Source organism: Silurus meridionalis, chromosome 5 (genome assembly GCF_014805685.1).
Source record: "Silurus meridionalis isolate SWU-2019-XX chromosome 5, ASM1480568v1, whole genome shotgun sequence".
NCBI classification, from domain to species: Eukaryota; Metazoa; Chordata; class Actinopteri; order Siluriformes; family Siluridae; genus Silurus; species Silurus meridionalis.
The window spans coordinates 15,559,660-15,585,154 of record NC_060888.1 but is presented as its reverse complement, the minus strand read 5'-3'; the positions used below and the strand labels follow the sequence as shown (position 1 = coordinate 15,585,154).

Here is a 25,495-nt window from a genome sequence, read left to right as displayed (position 1 = left end):
TCACATGGCACAAACACAGTAGATAGAATACCTTTGTCATCCTTCTCCCTGAATAAATCAGTTGTACCAAATAAAAATAATGATTTGGCTTCATAGTTTCGAGAACCTACACCTGTGGGGTTCAGGCCGTCTGCATGATTTTATGCAAGATGCCATCTAAACCTCTATTAAAAGTCTGATATCGTCATATGGACTGGATATCAGCAATTAATACAACAAATATTTATTTGTCATAATGAAAAGACATGAAAAGCCCCTAAAGCCACATATCTAGTGAATTTGTGGTGATATTGTGACATAAATTATCCAGGTGATTCTCAGTTTCCTTGGCAGCCATGTGAAACCGTCTTTCCTGTTTTACTTTACAATCATAGCTTGAATCTATTGGAACATAATGATATTTCCACAGGACTATGGTGCAATATATACTAATTCAACAGCACAGTTTATACGACTACATAAAGTACATTGAAGTACTAAGTGAATTTAGCAGATCATGGCATGTCCACATGCATAGGTGGCATACATATGTTACATAACAGCCCTAGGGGATAAGGTAAATTAATCAGAATATTTTACCTCAAAAACGTATTAACCGTTCAGGTGGATGGGACATGAGCAGGGGTCATTAACATTGTTTGACTGCAGAACAAAATAGCAACAAAATGCAAAACTTGAATGTTTGGGTGAAATGTTTTTTTTTAATATATATTTCATTTTTAATCAATTCTTCTCAAGTCTGTATGCTCAGAATATCATTTTACAATATAGTATTTGCCTAGGTGCTTAAAGGGTGTCAGAGTTTGAGAGTTTCAAGTAAAAGTCTGTAAAAGACCATTTGTAAGATTGTACATCAAAATTCTATTTTCTGAAATTCCTTTGTGTATTCATACATTTGCCAAAAGAAGATTGAGTTAATATCAATGATTTCTGGATAAGGTGCAATTTTTTCATCATGTTTGATTTGTTTTATTAGACATCCAGACAAACTGCCCATCGGTTTTTCGCCAAATCAAGTAGTCTTTTATTGTCATTTCAGTCAGTTATTGTCATTTTAGGTGGTAGGAGCGTGAAGATTGTGTGAAGAGTGTGTGAAGTGTGTGTATGATCAGCCATAATGCTGTTGGTCTTTCAGATGCAGTGTGCTGTATAAATGTCTATAATGATGTGAAGAGAGACCCCAGTGATATTTTCAGCTGTCTTCACTATCTGCTGCCAGGCACAATTTAGGATGCTCAGGATGCTCGCTCTGTAGAACATTGTGCAGATGGGTGGTGGGAGCTGGGCCTTTTCTCAGCGTTCTCAAAAGCTAAGAAACTGCTGAGCTTTCTTTGATATGGAGCTGGTGTTGCAGGACCAGGTGAGGTTCTCCACCAGGTGAACACCAAGGAATTTTTTTGTTCTCAACAATCTCTACGGAGGAGCCACTGACTTTCTGTGGCATTTGGTGGGGAGTGATCACAAAAAAAGTTTTTAACAACTTATGAAAAAGCAATTTGCCTGAAAGGAAAATAGATAATTTAATAATATTGGCACTCAGTCCTTGGAGGATTGGAAAAGATGCAGTGGATAGTTTGGACATTTAAACACACTACTTGTTTCAGACATTGTTAGCAAACATTAATATACACTTATGATTTTGTTTGTTTGTTTATTTAATCAAAAGACATATTCAGTCTATATTTCCTCTAGTATTAGTGTAGGTTTGACTCTTGATGAAGGGAACATAAATAAGTCGAATTTGAATGCAATGAGACGCGGTCGGCTGTAGAGGGCGTGGCGTACAAACGTGCTCCTTTGCAGTAGCCAATGTAACGTAACCTGAACACTCCGCAATGGCTGGAACCGACCTGGAGCCGTTCAACACTCAGTAGACGGAAGAGCTTTACGACACCAACCTTCTGCTGCCCATCCATCCCAGAGTAGCGTGATCGAGACGGATCAGCGGTAAGAAGATATTTCTATAACATTGACGAGCTCTGATTACAGAATGCTGATGTGATTGCGAGAGGAGCAGTAATGTTGTTCTTCTCTCCGCGCTCGGATTGATGTAACGCTTATGGCCGAGTGAACATGGGACACGGGGTGAATTGACTTAAACACTACCAAACGTGATGATGTTCCGTATCTGGTGTTTACTACTTATCAAAAGTAAGTTAACGTGAATGTTTCGGATCTTGATTTGCCACATGAAACTTGGGCCTTAGCGGAGTGTTTGTGTGTGTGTGTGTGTGTGTGTGTGTGTGTAATATATAAAGGCTGCTGCTTATCTTTTCTATTGGGTGACTTTCTGTTGGAAATTCGCATCAGTCTCAAAGAAACTGTTGAAATACAATGAACTGGGAATTGTTTCGTTTTAAAGCGTCATGACAGGTTTTATGGTTTGGGCCTAGGCTTTCCACACCTTAAACGCCACTAAAGTACACGGGTCTGGTGTGCTTTCTGTTCGACTTTTCATTGAGAGCTGGAGATCTTGTTCTTGGATGTTTACTACACGGGGACTTGGGGGGCACGTTGGCTTGTGTTTCTGGGTTGGTGCTGCCGCTGCTGCTCCGCGTTTCCGAGCTCAATCATGGCACAAGGCCTGCTAGCGCTAAAAAAAAAAAACCCAGCCGAGAAATCATAGTACAAAACAAAACTCGATATGTTTCAATTGAAAAGGAAGAACGCCGAGTTTTTACGTTTCCACAGAAAGCGGGAATACATACTCAGGGTCAGCTGGACGCAGCGGCACATTTTACACAGTGGTTGGGTGAAGGGTTTAGCGACGTCCTGCCTTTGAGTTTCAAAGTGAGCTAACTAGCTGCGCCACTCTTTACACATGTTTTGTGGAGGGGGAAAAACGATATTAAAATGAATAAAATTTGTTTGTACATGTGAACATTTCACGTTGTCGGGATGTTTTAATGGGTTTGACTTGAGTGTCGGTCGATTCGGTTTCACTTTCGCGCGTTTTTCTTGTTGCTGAAGCGGTTTCATCATTTCAGCTTCCGCTATGGGTTTATATAGGATTAAAAATGCACGTAAAAACATCACATGTGTGAAAAATGATAACATTTCGATAAATTACAGGTATAAATATTATCACACGGGCCCAGAGCTTTATCCAGAAAGAGCCTGTGTAGTAAACAGGCCTACTGGGTACCCATTTTATCCTTAGGAGAGATTTATTTGTCATATTTCTGAGCTTAAAATGATCATATCTCAACTATTTTCATTGTAAATATGCAAAAAACAAACACTTTTATAACCCTAAAACACGAATATTCTTCAGAAATCCCCATTTTCTTTTAGTTTGAAGAGGTTTAGGTTATAATATTCACATGGTCAGAATGTAGCTGCTGTTAGATCTTTCTTCAAAGTTACTACATTGTACAATATTGTGCACTCTTATAATATGCTTTATTCAATAATCCTGTTAGGGATCTATGATCAAAGCATTGTGGCGTGCATGGGCTTATAAATGGCTCTTTCAACTTCAAGTGAGAGTGCATATAAGAAGTCAGAAAAACATGTCCTCAATTATTTTGGACCCTACATTTTTATCTAAGAAACCCTTTAATATGAATAGGCGTGCCACAATTTTACACCTTACTACGATGCACACCTTATTACGTGACATTCATAAGTCATGGTCTGTCTGATGCACATGTCTTATTGAAAATGTTTTTAAATTGTGATGGTGCAAATATGATAGTGTTACCCTTTGGCATGTTTGGTTACAAACGTAGTGTTGGCTATTCAATCTTTTAATTATTGTGATTTTATGCAAACCTTTTACTTTAAGGTCTAATCACATTTGTTTAAATGAAATTTACTACAAAATAAGCTGTGTTTGTGCTAACCCTGCCTCTTGGGCTAACTGCCAATATGTAATTAGTTATGAGTATTTAAGATCACTAGATCATTTGAATTTAATCACCCATTTAAATAAGAAGATAATTAGGATAATAACCTTCCATTCCCTGTCTGGACAGGTCTGTTTACTGCAAGCATCCTTGCTAATTAGAGGAATCAACCCAAGAGTTAAAAAGCTAGCCATGTCGGGGCAAAGGAAAGGAGCATCGGCTCGTCTGCGAAAATGTGCCTTCTGTAGAACGAATCGAGAGAAAGAGTGCGGTCAGCTCCTGGTATCAGACAACCAGAAGGTGGCGGCTCACCACAAATGCATGGTCAGTGGATAATCTACAAGCTATGAGATGTTCAGCTGCAATAAAAAAGTACAAAAAACTTGTATTTTATGTAAATGTGATTTAACAAAATTAAACAATGGTTTAAGTGTGAAGTAAAATGATCTGGAAAATACTTTTTATTTATGTAATTGTACACACTTTCACTGTATGCTATATAAAAATAAATAAATAAATAAAAAAATATATTTTTTTAATTATTATTTTTTACAGCTTTTCTCATCTGCCCTAGTCACATCTCACTCAGACAGTGAAAACATTGGGGGATTTTCTGTTGAGGATGTAAAAAAAGAGATCAAAAGAGGAAATAAATTGGTAAGTGGCTAGCATGTGAATTAAAAAAGTGGTGCTTTTGTAGCCATTATTAGACATATTTGTCATGAAGTGCATGTTTGTTTTTTTTTTGTTTGTTTTTTAAAGAAATGTAACTGGCAGAAATAACTGAAGAAGGGACTTAAAAATAGAACCATCCTGATATAGTACTTGTTTGAAAGGAAGCTACACAGGCCAGCATTAATTTAATATATAATATTCACATTTTACACTGTTTTTCGGTGTTTGTGTGGTTTCAGGCTTTGCGTTGCAAAAGAAGATAGTTGCAAATGCAAGTAATGGTGACAAATGTTAGTGAAGATTATGAATCTTTATTTACTGGGTGAGCTTTTACTTCCGGATGAAATTTAAGATCTGATTTATTTCTGTAGGAATATAATGGAGGCATCTTAATCAATATTTCACAATTTTAAATCCAATGCAGTCATGCAAAAGTTTAAGAAAATGATTTTTTTTTTATTATTATTATTATTTTTTTAAATATATAGAGTAATTCCACTTTAAAAATTTTTTTTTATGTATAGATGGTTTTTATATTTGGATGCTTTATAATTGGCATTTCTGGTAAATAGGGTGAAAAAAGAAAAAACATAAAAGGTGTTTTTAAAAGGGGAAAATCCTTGTTTTCTGTGTGTGTGTGTGTGTGTGTGTGTGTGTGTGTGTGTGTGTGTGTGTGTGTGTATATATATATATATATATATATATATATATATATAAGATGAAACCTGTTGTTTGGACTGTTCTTTTATTTAGAGAAGCCTCCAACAACACTGGATAAATTCGATGATTGCTTACTTAATAGCATTTGCATTTGATTCTGCCACAATTTATACTTGTTTTTGATCAAAAAACCTACAAACAAATAATTGTATTTATATTTCAAATTCTATTTGTCACATACACGTACATACAGAGTACGACATTCAGTGAAATGCTTTATATGACCATCCAACATTTAAGCATGTAAAAAGGAATAGAATAGAAGGATAAAAAAAGTATAAACTATAGAAAATATATATATGTACATGAATCTAGGGATGAATGCATATGGCAGATATTGACAGTACAAATTAAAATGATTTAGTGTGTGATTGTCCTTAAAGTGTCCATGTGCAGTATGGTGTGGTAATTGTTCTTTCTGATTTTCTATGACTGTGTAAATAGATGTGCTCATCCTGCCACCGGCCAGGGGCTACCATAGGTTGTGATGTTAAAACATGCCGGAGGACATATCATTACTACTGTGCCCTGTGGGACAAAGCCCAGATCAAGGAAAACCCCTCACAAGGCATCTACCTGTATGAAATTATATAATGTGAATGTAAAAAAATAACAAAAATTGTCCCAAAAACAATACAGCTGATCGCCTTTTTATTTGTCTTATCCAGTGTTTACTGTCGTAAACATCGTGACGCCTCCCAAGATGCCAGTGATGGTAATAACTTTAATTTGATGACAGATACTTTAATATTGTATATTAAGATGTTCTCATTTGAATATAGGATTATAGAAAAATATTTGGTGTGAACTGCATCAAAGTAAATGCTACCATCATTTTCTTTGTGCTAAATATATTTGTCATTGTGTGCACATCAGAGGATCAAGGAGTCGCAGTCAACGATTCAGATTCATCCCCACCCCGGAGCAGAGGACGTGGCAGATTTGAAAAGAGCCGAATCAGAGGTGTACCTCGTGGCCAGTCAGAAGATGCTCGTTCAACTTCTTCACAAGGCGCAGATGAAATGGAGAGCTCTTCAAATGTAGGAGCTTGACTTTCAATTTATGTGAAGCTAATTTTAGAATGTTTAGAATTTAAAGCATATGTTAATGTACTGTCTTGTCATGACCCGATTTGGCTGGATAATAATTTGACATGTGTACGTGTAATATGTTTTTTGTTCTAATGGGTAATGGTTGTGGTTGTAGCGGGACCGGTCCCCTTTGAGGGGCAGCCCCAGTGAGTCGGGTCTACGCTGTGGATTCTGCCACGCTGGTGACGAGGAGAATCAGACTCGCGGTGTTCTCCATTGTGATAATGCCAAAAAGGTTGCTGCCCACTATAAATGCATGGTGAGTTTCACGTCGGGGACTGTATTTCCTTCTTCAGATAAACATACAGTATACTAATAAATAATGTTACAAATCATGTCTAAGAGATGGAAAGTAATTACTATTAATTAAAGCATTATCCTAATCTGTCACAAGATTGAAAGAAAATAATTAGCATTTACAGTTAAACTGAATAAAAACATTTTCCTCTCTTTTGGCAGCTTTTCTCTTCAGGGACTGTCCAACTCACTACCACATCACGTGCAGAATTTGGTAACTTTGACATTAAAACAGTCATTCAGGAAATAAAGAGAGGAAAAAGAATGGTAAACATTTTATTTTTTATTATAGTTTTATTGATTTCTTACTAAAATTTAAACAAAACAACAACAGAGCCGATCAGTCAACACACACAGCACGCACTCAAGCATATTATTAAGAATATACCAATAATGTATTTTTAATATAAGAGAGTGACCGTGGAAAAGCAAAGGGTGAAAAAAGAACATAAGTCAGGGCTAGTGTCTTGCTTGTTCAGGAAAATCTCACAAAGTGGCCCATATCCGCCAGAATAAATCGGATTTGTTCTGCAAGTCATGTGTACATTTTTCCAAAGGGAGAAGATTAGGAACTTGTGCTAAACACATCTTTAAGGTTTGTACCTGTGGTGATGACCATAGAATAAGTATACATTTATTTGCTAAATAAGTAATGACATTTAATAAAGAGTGAGTCAGTAGAGAAATCTATTGATGTTTTGCAGTTTAGTAAATATATATTTGGAGACATGGTGAATTTTCTAGCCAGCGTTTTCTGAACCATATCATGTACCTCATGCCAATAGAGTTAATGTTTGTACAGTCCCACAATAAATGCATGAACGTTCCTATTTCAGATTTACTTTTAAAACACATCTGATATACATTTGGGTACATTTTATGGAGGCGTACTGGGTTACGATATATTCTGTATATGAATTTGAAGTGTTGCTCGTGCACAGAGCTTGAGGTTGATTTATGAAAAACCTCCTCACACAGAGAGCCATTCGTCAACAGTAAATGATTGGCCCATATCCCTTTCCGAAATCTTTCTTAAATGATTTAAAGGGGAAGAGGCTTCTGATAACAGAGAATACAGATAGGAAATCTGAGCCTTCTGCGGCCCGGTGGACGAAGACTATTTTGAATATCAGAAAGTTCCCAGCGAAATTTCCCCTGTCTCATTTTAGACTGAATAAAATGACGTAATTGGAGAAATGTGAAAAAATCTGTTTTGGGAATTTGATAATCTATTCTATGCGTCTCAAAAGATTTAAAAGGTAAACATTTTAATATTCAGTATGAATAATGTATTGCTGTCTGTGACTCAGTAGGTTCTCTTTAACTTAAAAGCTGCTGGATTCAATATTTTGGACTTTTACCCTTTTTTGTAGGAAAAACAGGAACAACATAGAAAGCTACCTGCATGTTGTGGGTTGGGTTGTGCTGCATTGCCATCCACTGTAAATTAATTTCACAGCAGTCAGTGCAAAGTCAAAGCAGATTGACAGAATTCAGGGCTGTAGTCAGTAGTATGCCAGATTAGTAATGGTGTACTGTGCAGCAATTAGTATGGCAAAGTGCATAAAGAACATTTATTATAACTTGATGGTAAATGAATGTGGGAAATAAATAAGTGACAGTACAATTAGGGGAAAGAAATGCTAAATATATTTGCTTGTTTTTATTTACGTCATTTGTTATTATTAACATTTGTGAACATCGTTTTTTTTTTAGCTTTATTTTTAGTTTGGTTTAAATAAAAAAAATAGAATAATTCAATAATGCAATACACTTATATTGATTAAGTAATTGATTAAATAAGCACAAATTTAATAGATTAAATAAAATTACATATATGGACAAATTAAATAGTTTACATTTTAGACCCCCATTTAGGTAATACAGGGGGTGTGTGTGTGTGTTACATTTAATATTTAATTTTCTAAAGATATGTGAAACTTATTGAAAAAAACGAATTCCTTCCATTGATATGCAGAATAATTTATCCTTTTAAGAGAAATTCTTGAAGCTGTACATAAAACACAAAAGGATCCATATCTTGAGACAGTCATAAAAATGTTGCAGATGTTAGGAATTGACAGCGTATGCACAGAACAAAAAAAAAAGGATTTTATGCACATGCGCAGTACATATTGTGTTTCCGGTACGGATCGAGTAGCCACAGTGACACTGAGTTTAAAGTGGCAAGGTGGAAACTAACCAAACTTGCGATCCACCACTTAATGTTTTCTCAGGGAACCCAGATTTCAACTACAGTGTTGTGAAAAAGTGTTTGCCCCCTTTCTGATTTCTATTTTTTTTTTTATTATTTTTTTTTTTTGCGTGTTTGTCACAATTAAATGTTTCAGATCATCAAACTAATTTAATTATTATTAGTAAAAGATAACACAAGTGAACACATGCAGTCTTTTAAAGAAGGTTTTTTTTTTTTTTTTTTGAGGGAAAACAAAATCCAAAACTACATGGCCCTATGTGAAAGTTAAAGTGTTTGCCCCCTAAACCTTATAACTGGTTGGGCCACCCTTAGCAGCAACAATTGCGATAACTTGCAATGAGTCTGTTACAGCGCTGTGGAGGAATTTTGGTCACTCATCAATGCAGAATTGTTGTAATTCAGCCACATTGGAGGGTTTTTAAGCATGAACCGTCTTTTTAAGGTCATGCCACAGCATCTCAATAGGATTCAGGTTAGGACTTTGACTAGGCCACTCCAAAGTCTTCATTTTGTTTTTCTTCAGCCATTCAGAGGTGGACTTGCTGGTGTGTTTTGGATCATTGTCCTGCTGCAGAACCCAATTTCGCTTCAGCTTGAGGTCACGAACAGATGGCCGGACATTCTCCTTCAGGATTTTTTGGTAAACAGCAGAATTCATGGTTCCATTTATCACAGCAAGTCTTCTAGGTCCTGAAGCAGCAAAACAGCCCCAGACCATCACACTACCACCGCGATATTTTACTGTAGGTATGATGATCTTTTTCTGAAATGCAGTGTTACTTTTACGCCAGACGTAATTGGGGGGGACACAAACTTTTGTCTCGTCAGTCCACAGAGTATTTTCCCCAGAGTCTTGGGGATCATCAAGATGTTTTCTGGCAAAACTGAGATGGGCCTTTTATGTTCTTTTTGCTCAGCAGCGGTTTTTGTCTTGGAACTCTGCCATGAAAACTGTTTCTGAGCAGTCCCTTTCTTATGGTGGAGTCATGAACACTGATCTTAACTGAGGCAAGTGAGGCCTGCAGTTTTTTGGATGATGTTGTGGGGTCTTTTGTGACCTCTTGGATGAGTTGTCGCTGTGTTCTTGGGGTAATTTTGGTCGGCCGGCCACTCCTGGGAAGGTTCTCCACTGTTCCATGTTTTTGCTATTTGTGAATGATTGCTCTCACTGTGGTTTGTTTAGATTTAGAAATGTTTTTCTCAGACTGATGGATCTCAATTACTTTCTTTTTTCATTTGTTTCTGAATTTCTTTAGATCTCGGCCTGATGTCTAGCTTTTGAGGTTTCTTTTTTGTCTACTTCTTCACTTTGTCAGGCAGGTCCTATTTAAGAGATTTATTGGTTTTGAACAGGTGTGGCAGGAATCAGGCCTGGGTGTGGCGAGAGAAATTGAACTCAGGTGGGATAAACTACAGTTTTAACAGCAAAAACTTTCACACCGGGCCATGTAGTTTTGTATTTTGTCTTCCCTCAATAATAAAAACACAAGTTGTTGTGTTCTCTTTTACTAATATTTAAATTAGTTTGATGATCTGAAACATTAAAGTGTGACATGCAAAAAAAAAAAAAAAAAATCAGGAAGGGGGCAATTTATTTATTTATTATTTTAGGTTATTAGTGTAGGAATGCTCAAACATTGGCAAAGAACATATAACTATAAAGCAAATAACATAAGCAGTTAAAATGCACATGCTACACATTAATGAATTAGTAAATGTGCAAAATAATCAAACTCGACACAGCTAACGCATAAGGACAAACATCACATTTTTACAATAGAAATTGTGTAAATATTGTGTTTAAATAGGTCATGGATGAGGTTACAACAGTCTGACGTCCAATTATATAATCCATATCTATTAAAATTATTTAGTCCATTAAACATTTTAATATAAAAATAAGTTTTAAGTCAGGTTTTTTTTTTCTGTTTAAACATCCTCAGTTATACAGGGGTTTAGTGATGTGTCTACATAACGTACATGCATGTTGATAACTGACTCACTGTTTAATTTGTTCTGTTTGTGAGAATGTTGACATGATGTATTTGTGTTATAGAAATGCACCCTGTGTGGTCAGCTCGGGGCTACCATTGGATGCGAGATAAAAGCATGTGTGAAAACCTACCACTACCACTGCGGCCTGCAAGACAAGGCCAAATACATAGAGAACATGGCCAGGGGCATTTACAAGTAAGTATTTTATTTATTTATAAATAAAATAAACTGAGGGATTGTTTATCATAGTGTTCATAGTGCCTCGAGCATATGGTACAGCCAGGTCCATAAATATTTGCATGTTCAAAGTTATTGTTGTTTCTGCTGTGTTCTCCAGTATATTAGAGTTGAAATTAAATAATGCATAGGATTCAATTGAGCAGCCTTTCAGGTTTTGAATTGAGGGTGTTTACATCCAAGGGTTAAGATAACCTAACAGTTAATAACATTTTCATTTTAATGCTTCATGGCAAATCCGTTGCAGTCAATGACTTCCTGGGGTTTGAGAGTTTATGCCCTGGTGATGCTCTGCCGGGTTGTGACTGCAGATGTCTTCAGTTCCTGTTTATTCATGGGGCGTTTTTGCTTTAGCAAGTGAAACGCATGCTCCGTTTGATTCAGGTCAAGTGATACACAAGGCAATTGTAGAACAATTTAGTCTTTTGCCTTCATGAAGTCCACCCAAATTTTTTTTGGGTTAAAATCTGAGCAGATTATATATAGCCCTACAGGCTCCAAAATTCCTCCTTAGTTCCTTTTAACATTAATAAATACAAGAGAAATATTTTATTCACAGCCACACATGCCCACATAAGATGTGGTGGTGTGCTTCAAATCACAAGCAATTCCTTTCTCCTCCATACCCTTGTCTAATTGCTAGGTCTCTGTTGTATTTTTTAAATGATTATTCAGCTTGCCTGTTTTTAGACTGTTTTCTGCTTCTCCAAAGTTAAATAATACGAGAAAATGAACAATAGCTAAGCAGCCAGATCCATTACCGTTGGGCCCTCAAAAAGGAGGGGACACTTCAAATAAAGATAATTGTATTAATTTCATGTTAATATTAATTTAGTTTCAACTCCAATATACTATATAACAGTAAAAGAAAAGCAGACTTTTTGGTGTCTATATATTTTATGGGTATATGCTGTGCCCATTAATTAATGCATACACTGATAACTTGCAAATTTATACAATAGATTGTACTGTAAGAATCACAGTGGAAATGAGGAGCGTGATGAAGAGGACGAGGAGAGGGAGAGTCGCAGTAGAGAGAGGGCTGCCAATAACAGGGGGGGAAGTCCTCCTTCATCTCAAGTGAATGGCAACTAGGTATGTTTCTGGAAATGAAATTTTCATTTTTAATATGGGACTTTTGTACTTTGTAAGACAGTAATTTTTACAGACCTTTGAGACATGCTGTATAATCATGTTTGTCATTTACAGATGGTGGTTTGGAGGCTTTGGGAGAAAGAACAAAATATTTTTTTATTGTGCTCATTTAGAACCTAGGGGCCAGCTCACAATATTGACAGTTTCAGTTTTTCTGCAATTGTCAGAAAACCCCATGACCATTAAGGACAGGCTATACATTTCTCTGATCTTTTCTCAATATTTCAAGAATATCCTGAATGAGCCTGAGGAGTGCTGGTATGAACCCGCCAAGAGACCGAGAGGGGTTTTTTTTTTCTTTCTTCGAGACAGATTATTTCAAGTTGAACTTTCAAGAGGTTGTGTCTAAAGACAGTAATGGAACATCGCCTTTAACATCATGGTTACAAGACTAGTTTGAATCTGTGCCAGAAAGAAAAATAAAGTGAGCCAGTAACATCGGAAAGTTTAATGACTGGACCAATGGAAGCTCACGTCTCCATTTTCTTTCTTAACAAACTGCGCTTCGGACAGGACCCGTTCTTTTGAGACTGCCTTTTGGTTGTTTTTACTCTCTTCCAAATCATGAGCCTGTCCCTCTAATTTCCTGTCAAAGAACTGACGTTCTCTTTACCTCTTATTTCTCTTGTATCATGTATTATATTTTACTACTGTATTATAATCATGAGTATTGTTGAATATCTGTGACTTTCTTTATAGTCTTGAGTCAGGATTAAAGATCATTGGCTAGCATGCACTTTTCTTTACACTGACTTGTGTTGTAGTCCTTCTTCATGTGTTCTGGAAAATGATATCACTCCACTAAAGGTACTAAGCTACTGAAGTATTAATGATTTAAATGAGTCGAAAATGCATTGCCTTTAGTCACAAGGGGCATGTATTGATATTTTTAAGCAGACTGTTATGGAGTTTAAACTGTAGTAATACCAAACAGTACCACATAAAATAGGGGCTGTGTGTTTATAGCTATAAATCAGTTTAATAGATTGACTGCAGTCAGGATGGCTTGAAGAGCACTTTGTGTAGTTGATTTAAGAGGAAGAATTCATTTTGGAGTGTATTTAATTCATAATATAAGGTTCAGTTAGCCGTCTGCCCACAGTACAGCACACTGGCATTTGGGTACAGTCCCGTAAAATAATATAAATTTGACTTTACTTTTCAAAGGAAGATTTATATAGTTAAGAAAAATTAACAGAACAATAAGTTAAAATATTATTTATTTGTATGGTATCATATTGCAATAAATGAATCTGGCCGTTTTTACTCCAATCTGACTGCAGTTCACCCGTTCTAATAGCAGTTTTTAGTAGTAGGCGAGTTTCATTCATAAAGAATAAATGACACTTGCATACAAGTGCACTTTCCAAAAGGAAAAACGAGGCACACAAAAACAACCAATACGTTTTTAAAGCATTCTTGTCCAAATCTGAGCAGATAATGTAAATGTAAAGACTTTTTACGTCACTTTATTAATAAATACAAAGGAAACATTCTGTTCGCAGCCACACACGCCCATGTGATCAAATGTGCTGTGCTTCAGATCATTAGCAATTTTTTTCATGCTTCAATACCCTTTTCTTTTTTTCTGTGGTGTTTTTTTCAGCCTGTTGGTGGTAAGTCTGAGACCTTTATCTGCTTAACTAAGTGAAATAGTAAAAGAACATGCACATGGCCATGAAATAGCTAAGCAGCCAGTTCTTTCATTACTTTGGGTGCTTAAAATTTGTTTAGTTTCAACTCAAATATAGTATGCCAACGGCAAAAACTTTTCGGAATCCGTTGGAATATTTATAGACCTTATTTAATGATGTGTGTGTAAATACATATATTTTTCTTTGTTTGTGTTGCATGTACTTGCATATACTATTTAAATCTATTTAGACAGAATCCAATAATTAATGCATCCACTGACCTTGCATGACTTGCATTTGTCCACAGTGAATATAAATGACATTTGCTTTTAAGCACAGATTATCCAGAAGAAATTACTTATAAAACCACAGTTCAAACAGATAATTTAGCCCTAAAGACTAGTGTGCTTGGGATAAAGAGCAGTTCCTTTCCTGCCCCATGCCCTTCTCTTTTTGCTCCTTCTTTGGTGGGTTTTGTTTGTTTATTTATTTGTTTATTTATTTAGTCTCTCAGCCTGATTGTTGGCTGTTTTAGATATTTGCTTATCAAAATGTAATAAGAAAAAAAAATGCACAAGGATATGTTATTGCTTAGCAGACAGTTATTTTATTACCTTTCAGCCTTTAAAAAGGAGGGGTCCTATTGAAATAAAATAAATGTATATTTTATATATATATATATATATATATATATATATATATAAATACATACACACACACACACACACACACACACACACACACACACAGTGGGTACGGAAAGTATTCAGACCCCCTTAAATTTTTCACTGTTATATTGCAGCCATTTGCTAAAATCATTTAACTCATTAAATCATTAAGGCAGAAAAACACAGAATTGTTGACATTGTTTCATTGTTAGTAGAAGCACCGTTTTAAGCTAATACAGCCATGAGTCTTTTTGGGAAAGATGCAACAAGTTTTTCACACCTGAATTTGGGGATCCTCTGCCATTCCTTCTTGCACATCCTCTCCATTTCTGTCAGGTTGGATGGTAAATGTTGTGGACAGCCATTTATTGGTCTCAACAGAGATGCTCAATTGGGTTTAAGTCAGGGCTCTGGCTGGGCCATTCAAGAACAGTCACGGAGTTGTTGTGAAGCCACTCCTTCGTTGTTTTAGCTATGTGCTTAGGGTCATTGTTTTGTTGGAAGGTAAACCTTCGGCCCAGTCTGAGGTCCAAAGCACTCTGGAGAAGGTTTTCGTCCAGGATATCCCTGTACTTGGCCGCATTCATCTTTCCCTCGATTGCAACCAGTCGTCCTGTCCCTGCAGCTGAAAAACACCCACACAGCATGATGCTGCCACCATCATGCTTCACTGTTGGGACCGTATTGGACAGGTGATGAGCAGTGCCTGGTTTTCTCCACACATTCCGCTTAGAATCAAGGCCAAAAGATTCTATCTTTTAGCAAATGGCTGCAATATAACAAAGAGTGCAAAATTTAAGGGGGTCTGAATACTGTGTGTGTGTGTGTGTGTGTGTGTGTGTGTGTGTATATATATATATATATATATATATATACACACACACAGTACAGACCAAAAGTTTGGACACACCTTCTCATTCAAAGAGATTTCTTTATTTTCATGACTATGAAAATTGTAGAGTCACACTGAAGGCATCAAGGGCTATTTGACCAAGAAGGAGAGTGATGGGGTGCTGCGCCAGATGACCTGGCCTCCACAGTCACCGGACCTGAACCCAATCGAGATGGTTTAGGGGTGAGCTGGACCGCAGAGTGAAGGCAAAGGGCCAACAAGTGCCAAGCATCTCGGGAACTCCTTCAAGACTGTTGGAAGACCATTTCAGGTGACTACCTCTTGAAGCTCATCAAGAGAATGCCAAGAGTGTGCAAATCAGTAATCAAAGCAAAAGGTGGCTACTTTTAACCTAGAATATGACATTTTTCAGTTGTTTCACACTTTTTTGTTATGTATATAATTCCATATATAATTCCACATGTGTTAATTCATAGTTTTGATGCCTTCAGTGTGAATCTACAATTTTCATAGTCATGAAAATAAAGAAAACTCTTTGAATGAGAAGGTGTGTCCAAACTTTTGGTCTGTACTGTATATAATATATGTTAATATATGTATATATATATATATATGTGTATATATATATATATATATATACACACACACACACACACACATTATATATTATATATTATATATATATATATATATATATATATATATATATATATATATATATATATATATATATATATATATACATACAGTACAGACCAAAATGTATATACACTCGTATACAAATATATGTATGTTGATGTAAACTTGCATGCACTATTTATATTACTATTTATATTACACTTGTCAGAATCCAATAATTAATGCTGATCTGGCATGACTTGCATATTTCCACAATAAGAATAAATGACATTTGCACTGCAGTGCACATTTCCAGAATGGGGGAAATGGTTTACAAAAACACAGCTCAAACGCGTCCATGCAATATCCTGCAGATGTTTATTATTAATTATTTTTATTGTTTGCAAATGGTGCATAGTTCCTGATGGCTGAATTCCTGATAGAGATCAATGCTCGTGCCAAACACCGAGGTTAAAGCAGAGATTAAAGGCTGGGGGCGCGCTACGTGACAATGTGCTCGCCGAACACGAGTAGGCGGGACTTTCTCGCGATGTCACGCTACCCAATGCCTTCTTGGTCCTCGTAAATGCGCACTACATCACGTGTGGATTGCAAGCGGCCCCGAGTGCACTAGGGGATCAACAGATATCGGTTTGGGTGCGGCACTGGCTGTGTTTGTAGCTACTCTAAGCACACCCTGTGCGGAAGCCTGAGAGTGTGTAGAGCAGAGCTGGAGAAGCCCGCGCTTCCCGGGTTCGAAGAGAAAAAACCCGGTTGCCTTGAACTGAACATACGCAGTAAATAATCACACGGTAAACAGCTTTCATCATGGCGTCCAGAAGCTCCTGTGTGGTGGTATGTACCGTTGTATATCGTGTCCTGTTTCTCCTATATTATCTTATGCTATGGATCATGGTCCGTTAGATAGTTCCGCGCCAATATACTACAGCTTACGAGCATCGCAAACCTTTACATTGCGGGGAAAAATTAAATATGATTGTAAAAACTCTACAAATTTCTTAAATGAACTGTTTATGGTGTGTGTGCTGCTAGTATGGCGTGTAGAGCATTGGGGCCTCGGGGCACGCGCGTGTTTGTAGCATGCGTGCCACATGGAGGCTAAACCCTACTGCTGCGGGTTGAACCTCTACATACCTTTTAGTTCATAAAATCACACATTTCATCAATGAAACATCCAGATAATCGTTTCATAGAGAAATTATGCTCGGAATCACTAAAAAACGTATGTGAGGCATCATTAGTCCATTCAATTGATCAGTCCCATTTTATTTAATTCCATGTTGTGAATCTGCATTGCATTATATTACTCATAATTAGATGTTCGCTCCTGCTGAACCTCCAGCCGTCCTGTACAAGTTCTACTTGTATACACGAATACTAAAGATGGAATGTCAGATCATTTAAATTAGGGCATTTAAACGGGTTGCATGGAGCCCTGGCTAATTCGTATTATGATGTAATAGTGATGATGCAATAAAGATTTAGGGGGGGAGGTGATCTTTTTTCTATGCAAGTTCAACCATAATACTGCACCCTTGACGCACAGAGGATTAAGGGTTGATCATGTTCTCAAATGCTGGGTACAATTGTAGAAAGTGCTTTTGATAGTTTGGTTCTAGCACTCTCAAATCCAACTTTAAATGTTTCAAAATGTATATATTTTCTACATTTTTATAACTAGCAACCAGTTGACCTTTTTGGTGTATGATTGGCTTATGGTATATGAGCTCAACCAGTTGAGTGAGCTCTGACCTTAACCATATTGAACACCTCTGGGAATCATCTAAATGCTGACTGCACCACAGGCCTCCTCACCCCCATCAATCAATACCTGATTTATTAATGCCCTTGTGGCCAAATGAGCACAAATCTCTACAAACACACGCCAAAATCTAGTTTCACCTCTCCCCGAAAGAGTGAAGGTTGGCATACGAGCAAATGCATTAGTGCTGCAGCTATCAATTATTTTAATTATTAATTCTACTGATAATTCCAAGGATTTAATATAAAGCAATACTAGATATACAAGAGAAAACAAGATGGGTCTCTTAAAATAAACAAGTAATTTGTTTCTGTTATGCTGCAATTGCATATGAGGATATCTGTGAAAACGAAACCCATTTAGTGCATTTAATTACATCAAACTGCAAATATAAATATATAAATAAAAAATAAGTAAATGCACTGTACAGTGTTTTGTTTTAGTTTGAAATTATTTCAAACTTTGGAAACGTTGTGTCATTTCCTTTGGCCCGAATCCTGTGGAAGCCCATTTCCACCACAATAAAAACAAAACTCTATTTGATGATTTTTGATGACCCTTTTCCCTTGCAATTCCGACTTCATTTCTCGCAATTCTGACTTTATTTCTCGTAAACATCCAACATTTCGGGTGCATCCAACAGTTTCAGTAATAATGCTCAGCAGGGAAACGCAATACTCTGTCTGTAGTTAAATTGATTAAACAAAGCAAAAATAATTTCCCTTAAGTTTTTTTTTTTTGTAATCTAGTTACTTGAGGAATCGCTTCAGCTCTAAAATGCATACTAAATGTGTGAGGTTATTGTGTGCAAATTCATTTCCCTTGCAGTTTAAAGACGCACCAAAACCAAATGAATCTTTTACAAACCATGCTTCAAAAAGGCGCATAACTTTTGCACTCAGTAACCCCCACCCAGATCTCATTGGTCACGTTTTCAGTTGTAGATAAGCCTCGTCTGCATGTCAAGGTTAGTGAACTATGGACTGCAAATAGTATGTTCCATTGGGCAAAGAATACTGTAACCAAAAAAGCTGAAATTATCCATCATGGCTGTGGGAAGAGACATGAGCTAAAACAAAACTTCTTTCTGAAATGTAAATCTGTGGTATGAATCACACGAGTTGTTTATGGGCTGTTAAAGCAAACACACAGATCTGTTAAGAGTTGTAGTAGTAGGTAAGAATGTTAACCGAATGGTAAATGTTTACTTGAGTTTTCATACTTCAGCAAACACAATTTGGTTGTCACAATGCTTTTTTTTGTTTTGTTTTAAAACATTTCAAAGCGATATTTAAACAGGACTTGGCAGTGAATAGGAATGTGTAGGCATGCTCGATATTTTACAGTACAATCTGTATATGTAAAAAAAAAAAAAAAAATGAACATGCTGTTTAGTATTAAAACCCAATTCCAGTATATAAATTGCAAATTTAATAAAAGCAAGTCAATAATTAACATTAATGATGTCAAACACTAATAAACCGTTTCTTAATCCATAATCTAATCCAACAGGTTCCCAGTTATTTTTTCTATACTTTTCGCCCTGTTTTGAGTTAAAGTTTGTGGTGTATGACTGGTAGCAAGAAAGTCTAGGTAGAGAGCTTTAAACTGAGCATCAAGCATGATGGATAAATTCCATTTGTAATTTTACTGACAAGGCAAACAAGGAAGAAAAAGCTGTTTACCAATAACAGCACTCCGTCTCACATTTAATTTCAGAATGAATGTTTATCATTAAACATCTTTTAATGAATAAATGGACTGTAGCAGTTGATGACTCTTGTAATCTGGTTCACTTGATGTTCCAAGTAAGGTACCAAGCCTGCATTAGTAATTAACCTAACAATTTCACCATCTCACCATTAAAAGTGATTTATAAAATCGTGATAAACCTCACACCAGGGAATGTTGTGGAAAACAAATTTCACGATTTTATTATGATGTAGGGATTTCTACTGTAATAAATAGCATGTGACATGTCACTCTTGCATTTTGGCACACACTGTTGCTAACTTAAGCTCCCTGGACAAAAATCTCACGTCATTTCCTTCCTATTCTTGCTTATCGTGAGTTGCTTTAATAACCATGCCAATCCTGTCAAGTATTACAACCAGTCGCTCAAACCTGCATTTTCAACAGCCTTTCTATATGATTGAGGTTCTGAGTTTGCATAGCAGTCAAAGTGTACAGGTGTTGCATCATGCTTGTCAAACAAGTCACACAGATTTTCCAATGCAAGGCCAACGTACAGTAAGTCACTGTGTGTGAACGTGGGGGACGGGGACGGGACTATTATGTTGTCCTGTAAACATCAAAGGACCTGATTTACCTGGATCACACTAGCAAGGAAATGGCAGCGGTGTAAAATGACCACTGGGCTTACTAGAGTAATAAACTATATGGGCCAAAGTATTGGGACACAATTCTATAGGATGTCTTGGGAGGTAACAGCATTGAATCTTCCCTTTACTTGATGAAGCGAGCTCCATGAAGATGTATATTACATGGGTTGGGGTGGCCTGCTATAGAGCTCTGACCTCAACACTACTGAACACCTTTTGGATGTATTGGATTGGATCCCAGGCCAACTTCTATGTCATTAGCTGAATTTATTATTTGCACTTGTGTCTGTATGAGCACAAGTCCCCACAAGCACACTCCAAAATCTAGTGGAACATCTTCACCGAGGAACAGAGGTGGTTATAGCAGCAAATGTGAACTAAATGTGGAATAGGGTGTTTAAAAAAGCACATACGAGTCTTATGGTCAGGTGTCCACAAACATTTGTCCATACTGTGTACATTCCCTAACAGCGTGACTGTTGCCCTTGTTTTTTTCTTTTTCTTTCCCAAGCCTGGCAAAAACAGGCTTATTTGAATTCAGATTTGCTCCTCAGTCAACATAATAGGCCTTATATGCAAATCTCAAAGTTGTTAGCATTATATTTTGTGGAATCTAATGCATTTCTTCAATTTTCTCTACTAAAACATCATGCAGACCAAACTATAGATCGTAGACAGATATTAAACAGGTATCTGATGGGTATAAGTTGGTAGCACTCCCTTTCCCTATTTAGATAAGAGATGATCTGATCAGTGTGATTGCACTGACCTTCTGCTTTGTGCTGTTTAAAAATGTGGTTGATAGAATGGGAGAGACAGACACTTTTTATTCAGTGAGACGTGAACACATTTTCCATCGTGTTTTTCTCGTTTACTTGTCACCAGTTAAGAATATTTTGAGAACTTTTTTGCATTGACATGCATTTTCTGTGCTCATTTTTACAATGGCACTGAGCCAATACCTCTTCATATCTGTTCCTTAAATGCCTTTGAAAAGACAGTTTTTTGTATCCTACCATGTAGTCTAAATGATTCGAGATGAAAAGGTTAATGAGCATCTAAACTCTTTCCCCTTCAGAGCTACATGTTTGTGTTCAGTCTCAATTCTGCTGTGCTATAAACCAGAAATATTTCACTTGTTCATTTCAGATCAGCGATGAGGAGCAGGGTTATGATCTTGACCTCTTCTGCATTCCAAAGCACTATGCTTCTGACCTGGAACGTGTCTATATACCTCATGGATTAATAATGGACAGGTATTTGACAAACACTGTTCTCACATCTCTAAGTCTTTCTCATAAATCCAGAGGAATACTTATCTCAGTCATGAGAAGGTTGAGTAACTAGCAAATTACAAATACGAGATTAGACCTTCACTTGCGTAAAATGTTTTGTCTAAATACAAAAAAACTGATACCATCCTGATTATAAATGTAAAGTGGAATCTCACTGTCTCTAGCAAACTAACTATGCCCTAATTCGTGCAGGACTGAGCGACTGGCCAGAGAAATCATGAAGGATATGGGGGAACACCACATAGTTGCGCTCTGTGTGCTCAAAGGTGGCTACAAGTTCTTCGCAGACCTGCTGGACTACATAAAAGCACTGAACCGCAACAGCGATCGCTCCATTCCAATGACTGTAGACTTTATTCGCCTCAAAAGCTACCAAGTAAAAAAATAAATAAACTTCTCTTTCTCCTTTATTTTTCATTCATATTATTGTCATGTCAGCATATATAGATGACCTAAATTACACTTGGTCATTTATACTAACCAAGAGTATATCTGGATTGACATGAGCAAAAATAGGTATGAGCAAATAGTCACAAAATACATTACATTTGTATATTATCAAAAGCTAGTGGAGTATTTCAGTATCTGTCTGCAGACACCTTTATTTATATGTAATGTAAATAAATGAATGTGATTGTAATCATACCAGGACACACACCAGTTACAAGAAACATGAAATGACCAGGTGTAAAAGAATAGTTATTCAGTTGCATCACTAATTCACAACAGATGTAGTATTGCACAGCTGATTTTTCTCTTATTTCTCTCTGATAAGTCTCTTAATCCTGTGCTATCTGCACAGACATGACATTGTGTCGGGTTGTGCTCTTTAAAGGCTCGGTCACAGTACACTAAAAGTAGAAGTTGGATTTTGTCTCTATAGCCTGTGACCTTATTTAACACAAGTGCTCATGTATCATGTAATGCATCACAGGCATGTTCTGTGTAAATCAGGATTTTAGTGGAGTCGAATCCAATTTCAAACACATTAGTGTCTAATGTAATTTTTAATTTTTTCAGAATGACCAGTCTACAGGTGAGATCAAGGTGATTGGTGGAGATGATCTATCCACACTCACAGGGAAGGTAAGTGAGAAAAAGCATGCAACTCCTACTTTGTTTTAATGTATGTTACAAATAGAGAAAGTTTAAAAGCAAGAGGAGTAATAAATCATTAAACACTGATTACTGACACTGGTTTTCTCTTTCCATGTTTCACTGAAGAACGTCTTGATTGTGGAGGTATGAGTGAATATATGGTACAAATAACCATAATACAATAACAAAACAATAGGCATCGCTTCTGCATTAATAGTATTTAAGTTGCTTTTTAATTTTGTTTTAAAGGATATCATTGATACTGGGAAGACAATGCAGACATTGTTAGAACTTCTCAAGCAGTACAACCCAAAAATGGTCAAGGTGGCCAGGTAAGGAGAGCTATGAGGAGGATATGAAGCATGGCATTCTGTATTTGATATTAATCAGAGACTGTGAGTATTCTGCAGTTATTTGCAAAAAGATTTTTTTGTTCAGTAACTTTTTTGTCTTTTTAAGAGTAAGCAATTCAGCATATTCACCTTACATACTCAGTGTGTGATGAATCTATCAAATATTCTTATACACATACTGTGAGTGTATATATACAGTGGTGTGAAAGTGTTTGCCCCCTTTCTGATTTCTTATTTTCTTTGCATGTTTCACACTTTAATGTTTCAGATCATTAAACTAATTTAAATATTAGTAAAAGAAAACACTAGTGAACACAAAATGCTGTGTTTAAATGAAGGTTTTTATTATTGAGGGAAAACTAAATACAAAACTACATGGTTCTGTGTGAAAGTGGTTGGGCCACCCTTAGCAGCAACAACTGCAATCAAGCGTTTGCGATAACTTGCAATGAGTCTGTTACAGCGCTGTGGAGGAATTTTGGTTATTCATCTAATTGTTGTAATTCAGCCACATTGGATGGTTTTCGAGCATAAACCACATACCACAGCATCTTAATAGGGTTCATGTCAGGACTTTGACTAGGCCACTCCAAAGTCCTTCGTTTTGGTTTTCTTCAGCCATTCAGAGGTGGACTTGCTGGTGTTTTTTGGATCATTGTCCTGCTTCAAGGGGGCAAATACTTTCACACAGGGCCATGTAGTTCTGGATTTTGTTTCAAAACTGCATGTTGTGGTTACTTGTGTTACCTTTTACTTATATTTAAATTGGTTTGCTGATCTGAAACATTAGTGTGACACATACAAAAAAAGAAGAAAGAAGAGGCAAACACTTTCACACCTGTGTGTATGTATGTATAAAATGTATATATGTGTAAGAGAGAGAATTAATCACCCCCACCCCCTTTTTTACAAGTTTACTTGTGAAGAGGACACCAAGGAGTGTTGGCTACAGACCTGATTGTAGGTTGATTACTAAATATGTAGAAACACTGATAGACTTTGTAATAAATAGATTCAACTTATTGAATTACATGATAGATTATGCCTTGTACTTTACTCATGTTTTTCCTTTTTTTTTTCCTCTCTCTCTTTTCTTAGTTGTAGGATTCGAGGTCCCTGACAAATTTGTGGTGGGATATGCGCTAGATTACAATGAGTACTTTAGGGATTTAAATGTAAGTGTTTTTCTTTAAGAACAATAAATAGTGAAAAATCTGTAAATCAACATTTTGGTGGCCTGCTTATACTGACTGTTTTTCTTCTGTCTTTCAGCATATCTGTGTCATCAGTGAAACAGGAAAAGAGAAGTACAAAGCTTGAGGTGGTTTGAACCTCCCCTGTTTAGCTGTACTTAATTTTTTACCAATGACCGTTTTATATTACATCCGGTTTGTAATTTTACCGAGCACTGCATGTGCAGTCCTTTGCTCCAGGAGTAAAAAATGCAGAGACATGGTTCTTGTCAAGGCATGATGGGGCTCTCAGGCCTTTCTCTGCTGAATCAAATAATTATTTTGGTTTGAATGTATTTAACATTATATATATATATATGGTTGTAAATGTCTAATTTATTTTGCATCATTTTGAAACAATTGCCCACCCTTTTCTTTTAAAAGCTTGCAGCCAAAATTAAAGATCTTGACTGATAACCGATCAGTCTTATGAAATTGCTCACAACAAAATTGAATTGCCACTTAAATTTGTACACTGTATAAAGCCATGATGTGCATAATCAAATGTTGTTTTAAGTAACCATTTATTTTTGCACATTTCCGTTTGCGTAGTTTAAAAATGAGCTGTACCATTGGTCCAAAAACATTTTTAAACACACTTAAGATGTTTACCCTTGCCTTCTTTTGTTATTACAATTATTTTAATTTTCTATTTTATTTTTATTGACTGCTTAAGGCAGATTATATTATTATTTAGGCATATGCTTTTTTTTGCAATGGGAGTAAAATGTTAGGGTGCCTTTTATGCTACGTCATATAGCCACAATAACAGGCGTATCCAACACTTTCTATAATAAAGCCATGGGATGTTGTACATGTACACTGTACATGTATTTGCAGTTTTAGCAACACCATTACCAGTTTATTCATTAGCCAAATAGGTTGATATGGTTGGTATAAAGCAATCTAGGTACTATACTTGGCTATTCTTAATAGCTGTGTGTTTTCTGAATGTACACTTTTGCTGAAGCAACACCTCAGTCCTGGAATTGACAAATAGGTTATTAGCTAATGTAATTGGACCACATTGTCAAAGAGATTTGTGAGTGATGTTAAAAATGTAATAAATTGAAAAATGTGACATTAAAATAGTATTTCAATTCAATTTGAAAAAGCATTTGTCTTGTTCTCTTAAAATAAGTAATGGACTCACAGAGGTAATATCATGTGTCATATGGTGCACAGATGGTCCTAGTGGTGTCTGAATCAACACTCGTCTGTGCAACCTGATCCTGGAAAATTCACAAGAATTGTAACAGGAAAGAGCAATTCTGTTGGGACTTTATAAGAATAGCCATAATCCAGTCACCTATCTTAACTATTACTCGTATGAGCGAATATGTGCGGGATCAAATACAGTCAAACAATAATGGTAATCGACTT

General features: G+C 36.3%; 2 protein-coding genes across 4 annotated transcripts; both read left to right on the top strand.

Moving 5' to 3' along the window:
• The first annotated feature begins 1,762 nt into the window (after window positions 1-1,762).
• On the top strand, window positions 1,763-12,982 carry phf6 (PHD finger protein 6). 3 transcript variants are annotated; one of them, XM_046850377.1, is made up of 11 exons: window positions 1,764-1,947; window positions 3,978-4,172; window positions 4,404-4,505; window positions 5,688-5,821; window positions 5,912-5,958; window positions 6,120-6,283; window positions 6,450-6,593; window positions 6,794-6,898; window positions 10,906-11,039; window positions 12,044-12,176; window positions 12,291-12,982. In XM_046850377.1, the coding sequence occupies exons 2-10, from the start codon at window positions 4,041-4,043 to the stop codon at window positions 12,174-12,176; spliced, it is 1,095 nt and encodes a 364-aa protein (XP_046706333.1). In that variant the 5' UTR covers window positions 1,764-1,947; window positions 3,978-4,040; the 3' UTR covers window positions 12,291-12,982. The 3 variants fall into 3 exon arrangements, with proteins under 3 accessions (XP_046706335.1, XP_046706333.1, XP_046706334.1); XM_046850378.1 differs by lacking the exon at window positions 1,764-1,947 and adding an exon at window positions 1,974-2,151; XM_046850379.1 differs by lacking the exon at window positions 6,794-6,898 and having other exon boundaries at window positions 1,763-1,947.
• A 3,635-nt stretch (window positions 12,983-16,617) lies between these two features.
• Window positions 16,618-24,723, top strand: hprt1 (hypoxanthine phosphoribosyltransferase 1). The gene is made up of 9 exons (XM_046850227.1): window positions 16,618-16,864; window positions 21,284-21,390; window positions 21,622-21,805; window positions 22,450-22,515; window positions 22,654-22,671; window positions 22,777-22,859; window positions 23,794-23,840; window positions 23,979-24,055; window positions 24,153-24,723. The coding sequence occupies exons 1-9, from the start codon at window positions 16,838-16,840 to the stop codon at window positions 24,198-24,200; spliced, it is 657 nt and encodes a 218-aa protein (XP_046706183.1). The 5' UTR covers window positions 16,618-16,837; the 3' UTR covers window positions 24,201-24,723.
• Window positions 24,724-25,495: the final 772 nt, after the last annotated feature.

Coding starts and splice junctions, on each gene's coding strand:
- hprt1 (XM_046850227.1), top strand. CDS start 16,838: ATGGCGTCCAGAAGCTCCTGTGTGGTG. Junction 16,865..21,283: donor CCAGAAGCTCCTGTGTGGTG/GTATGTACCGTT, acceptor TGTTCATTTCAG/ATCAGCGATGAGGAGCAGGG. Junction 23,841..23,978: donor TGTTGGCTACAGACCTGATT/GTAGGTTGATTA, acceptor CTCTTTTCTTAG/TTGTAGGATTCGAGGTCCCT.
- phf6 (XM_046850377.1), top strand. CDS start 4,041: ATGTCGGGGCAAAGGAAAGGAGCATCGGCTCGTCTGCGAAAATGTGCC. Junction 4,506..5,687: donor TCAAAAGAGGAAATAAATTG/GTAAGTGGCTAG, acceptor CTGTGTAAATAG/ATGTGCTCATCCTGCCACCG. Junction 6,594..6,793: donor CTGCCCACTATAAATGCATG/GTGAGTTTCACG, acceptor CTCTTTTGGCAG/CTTTTCTCTTCAGGGACTGT.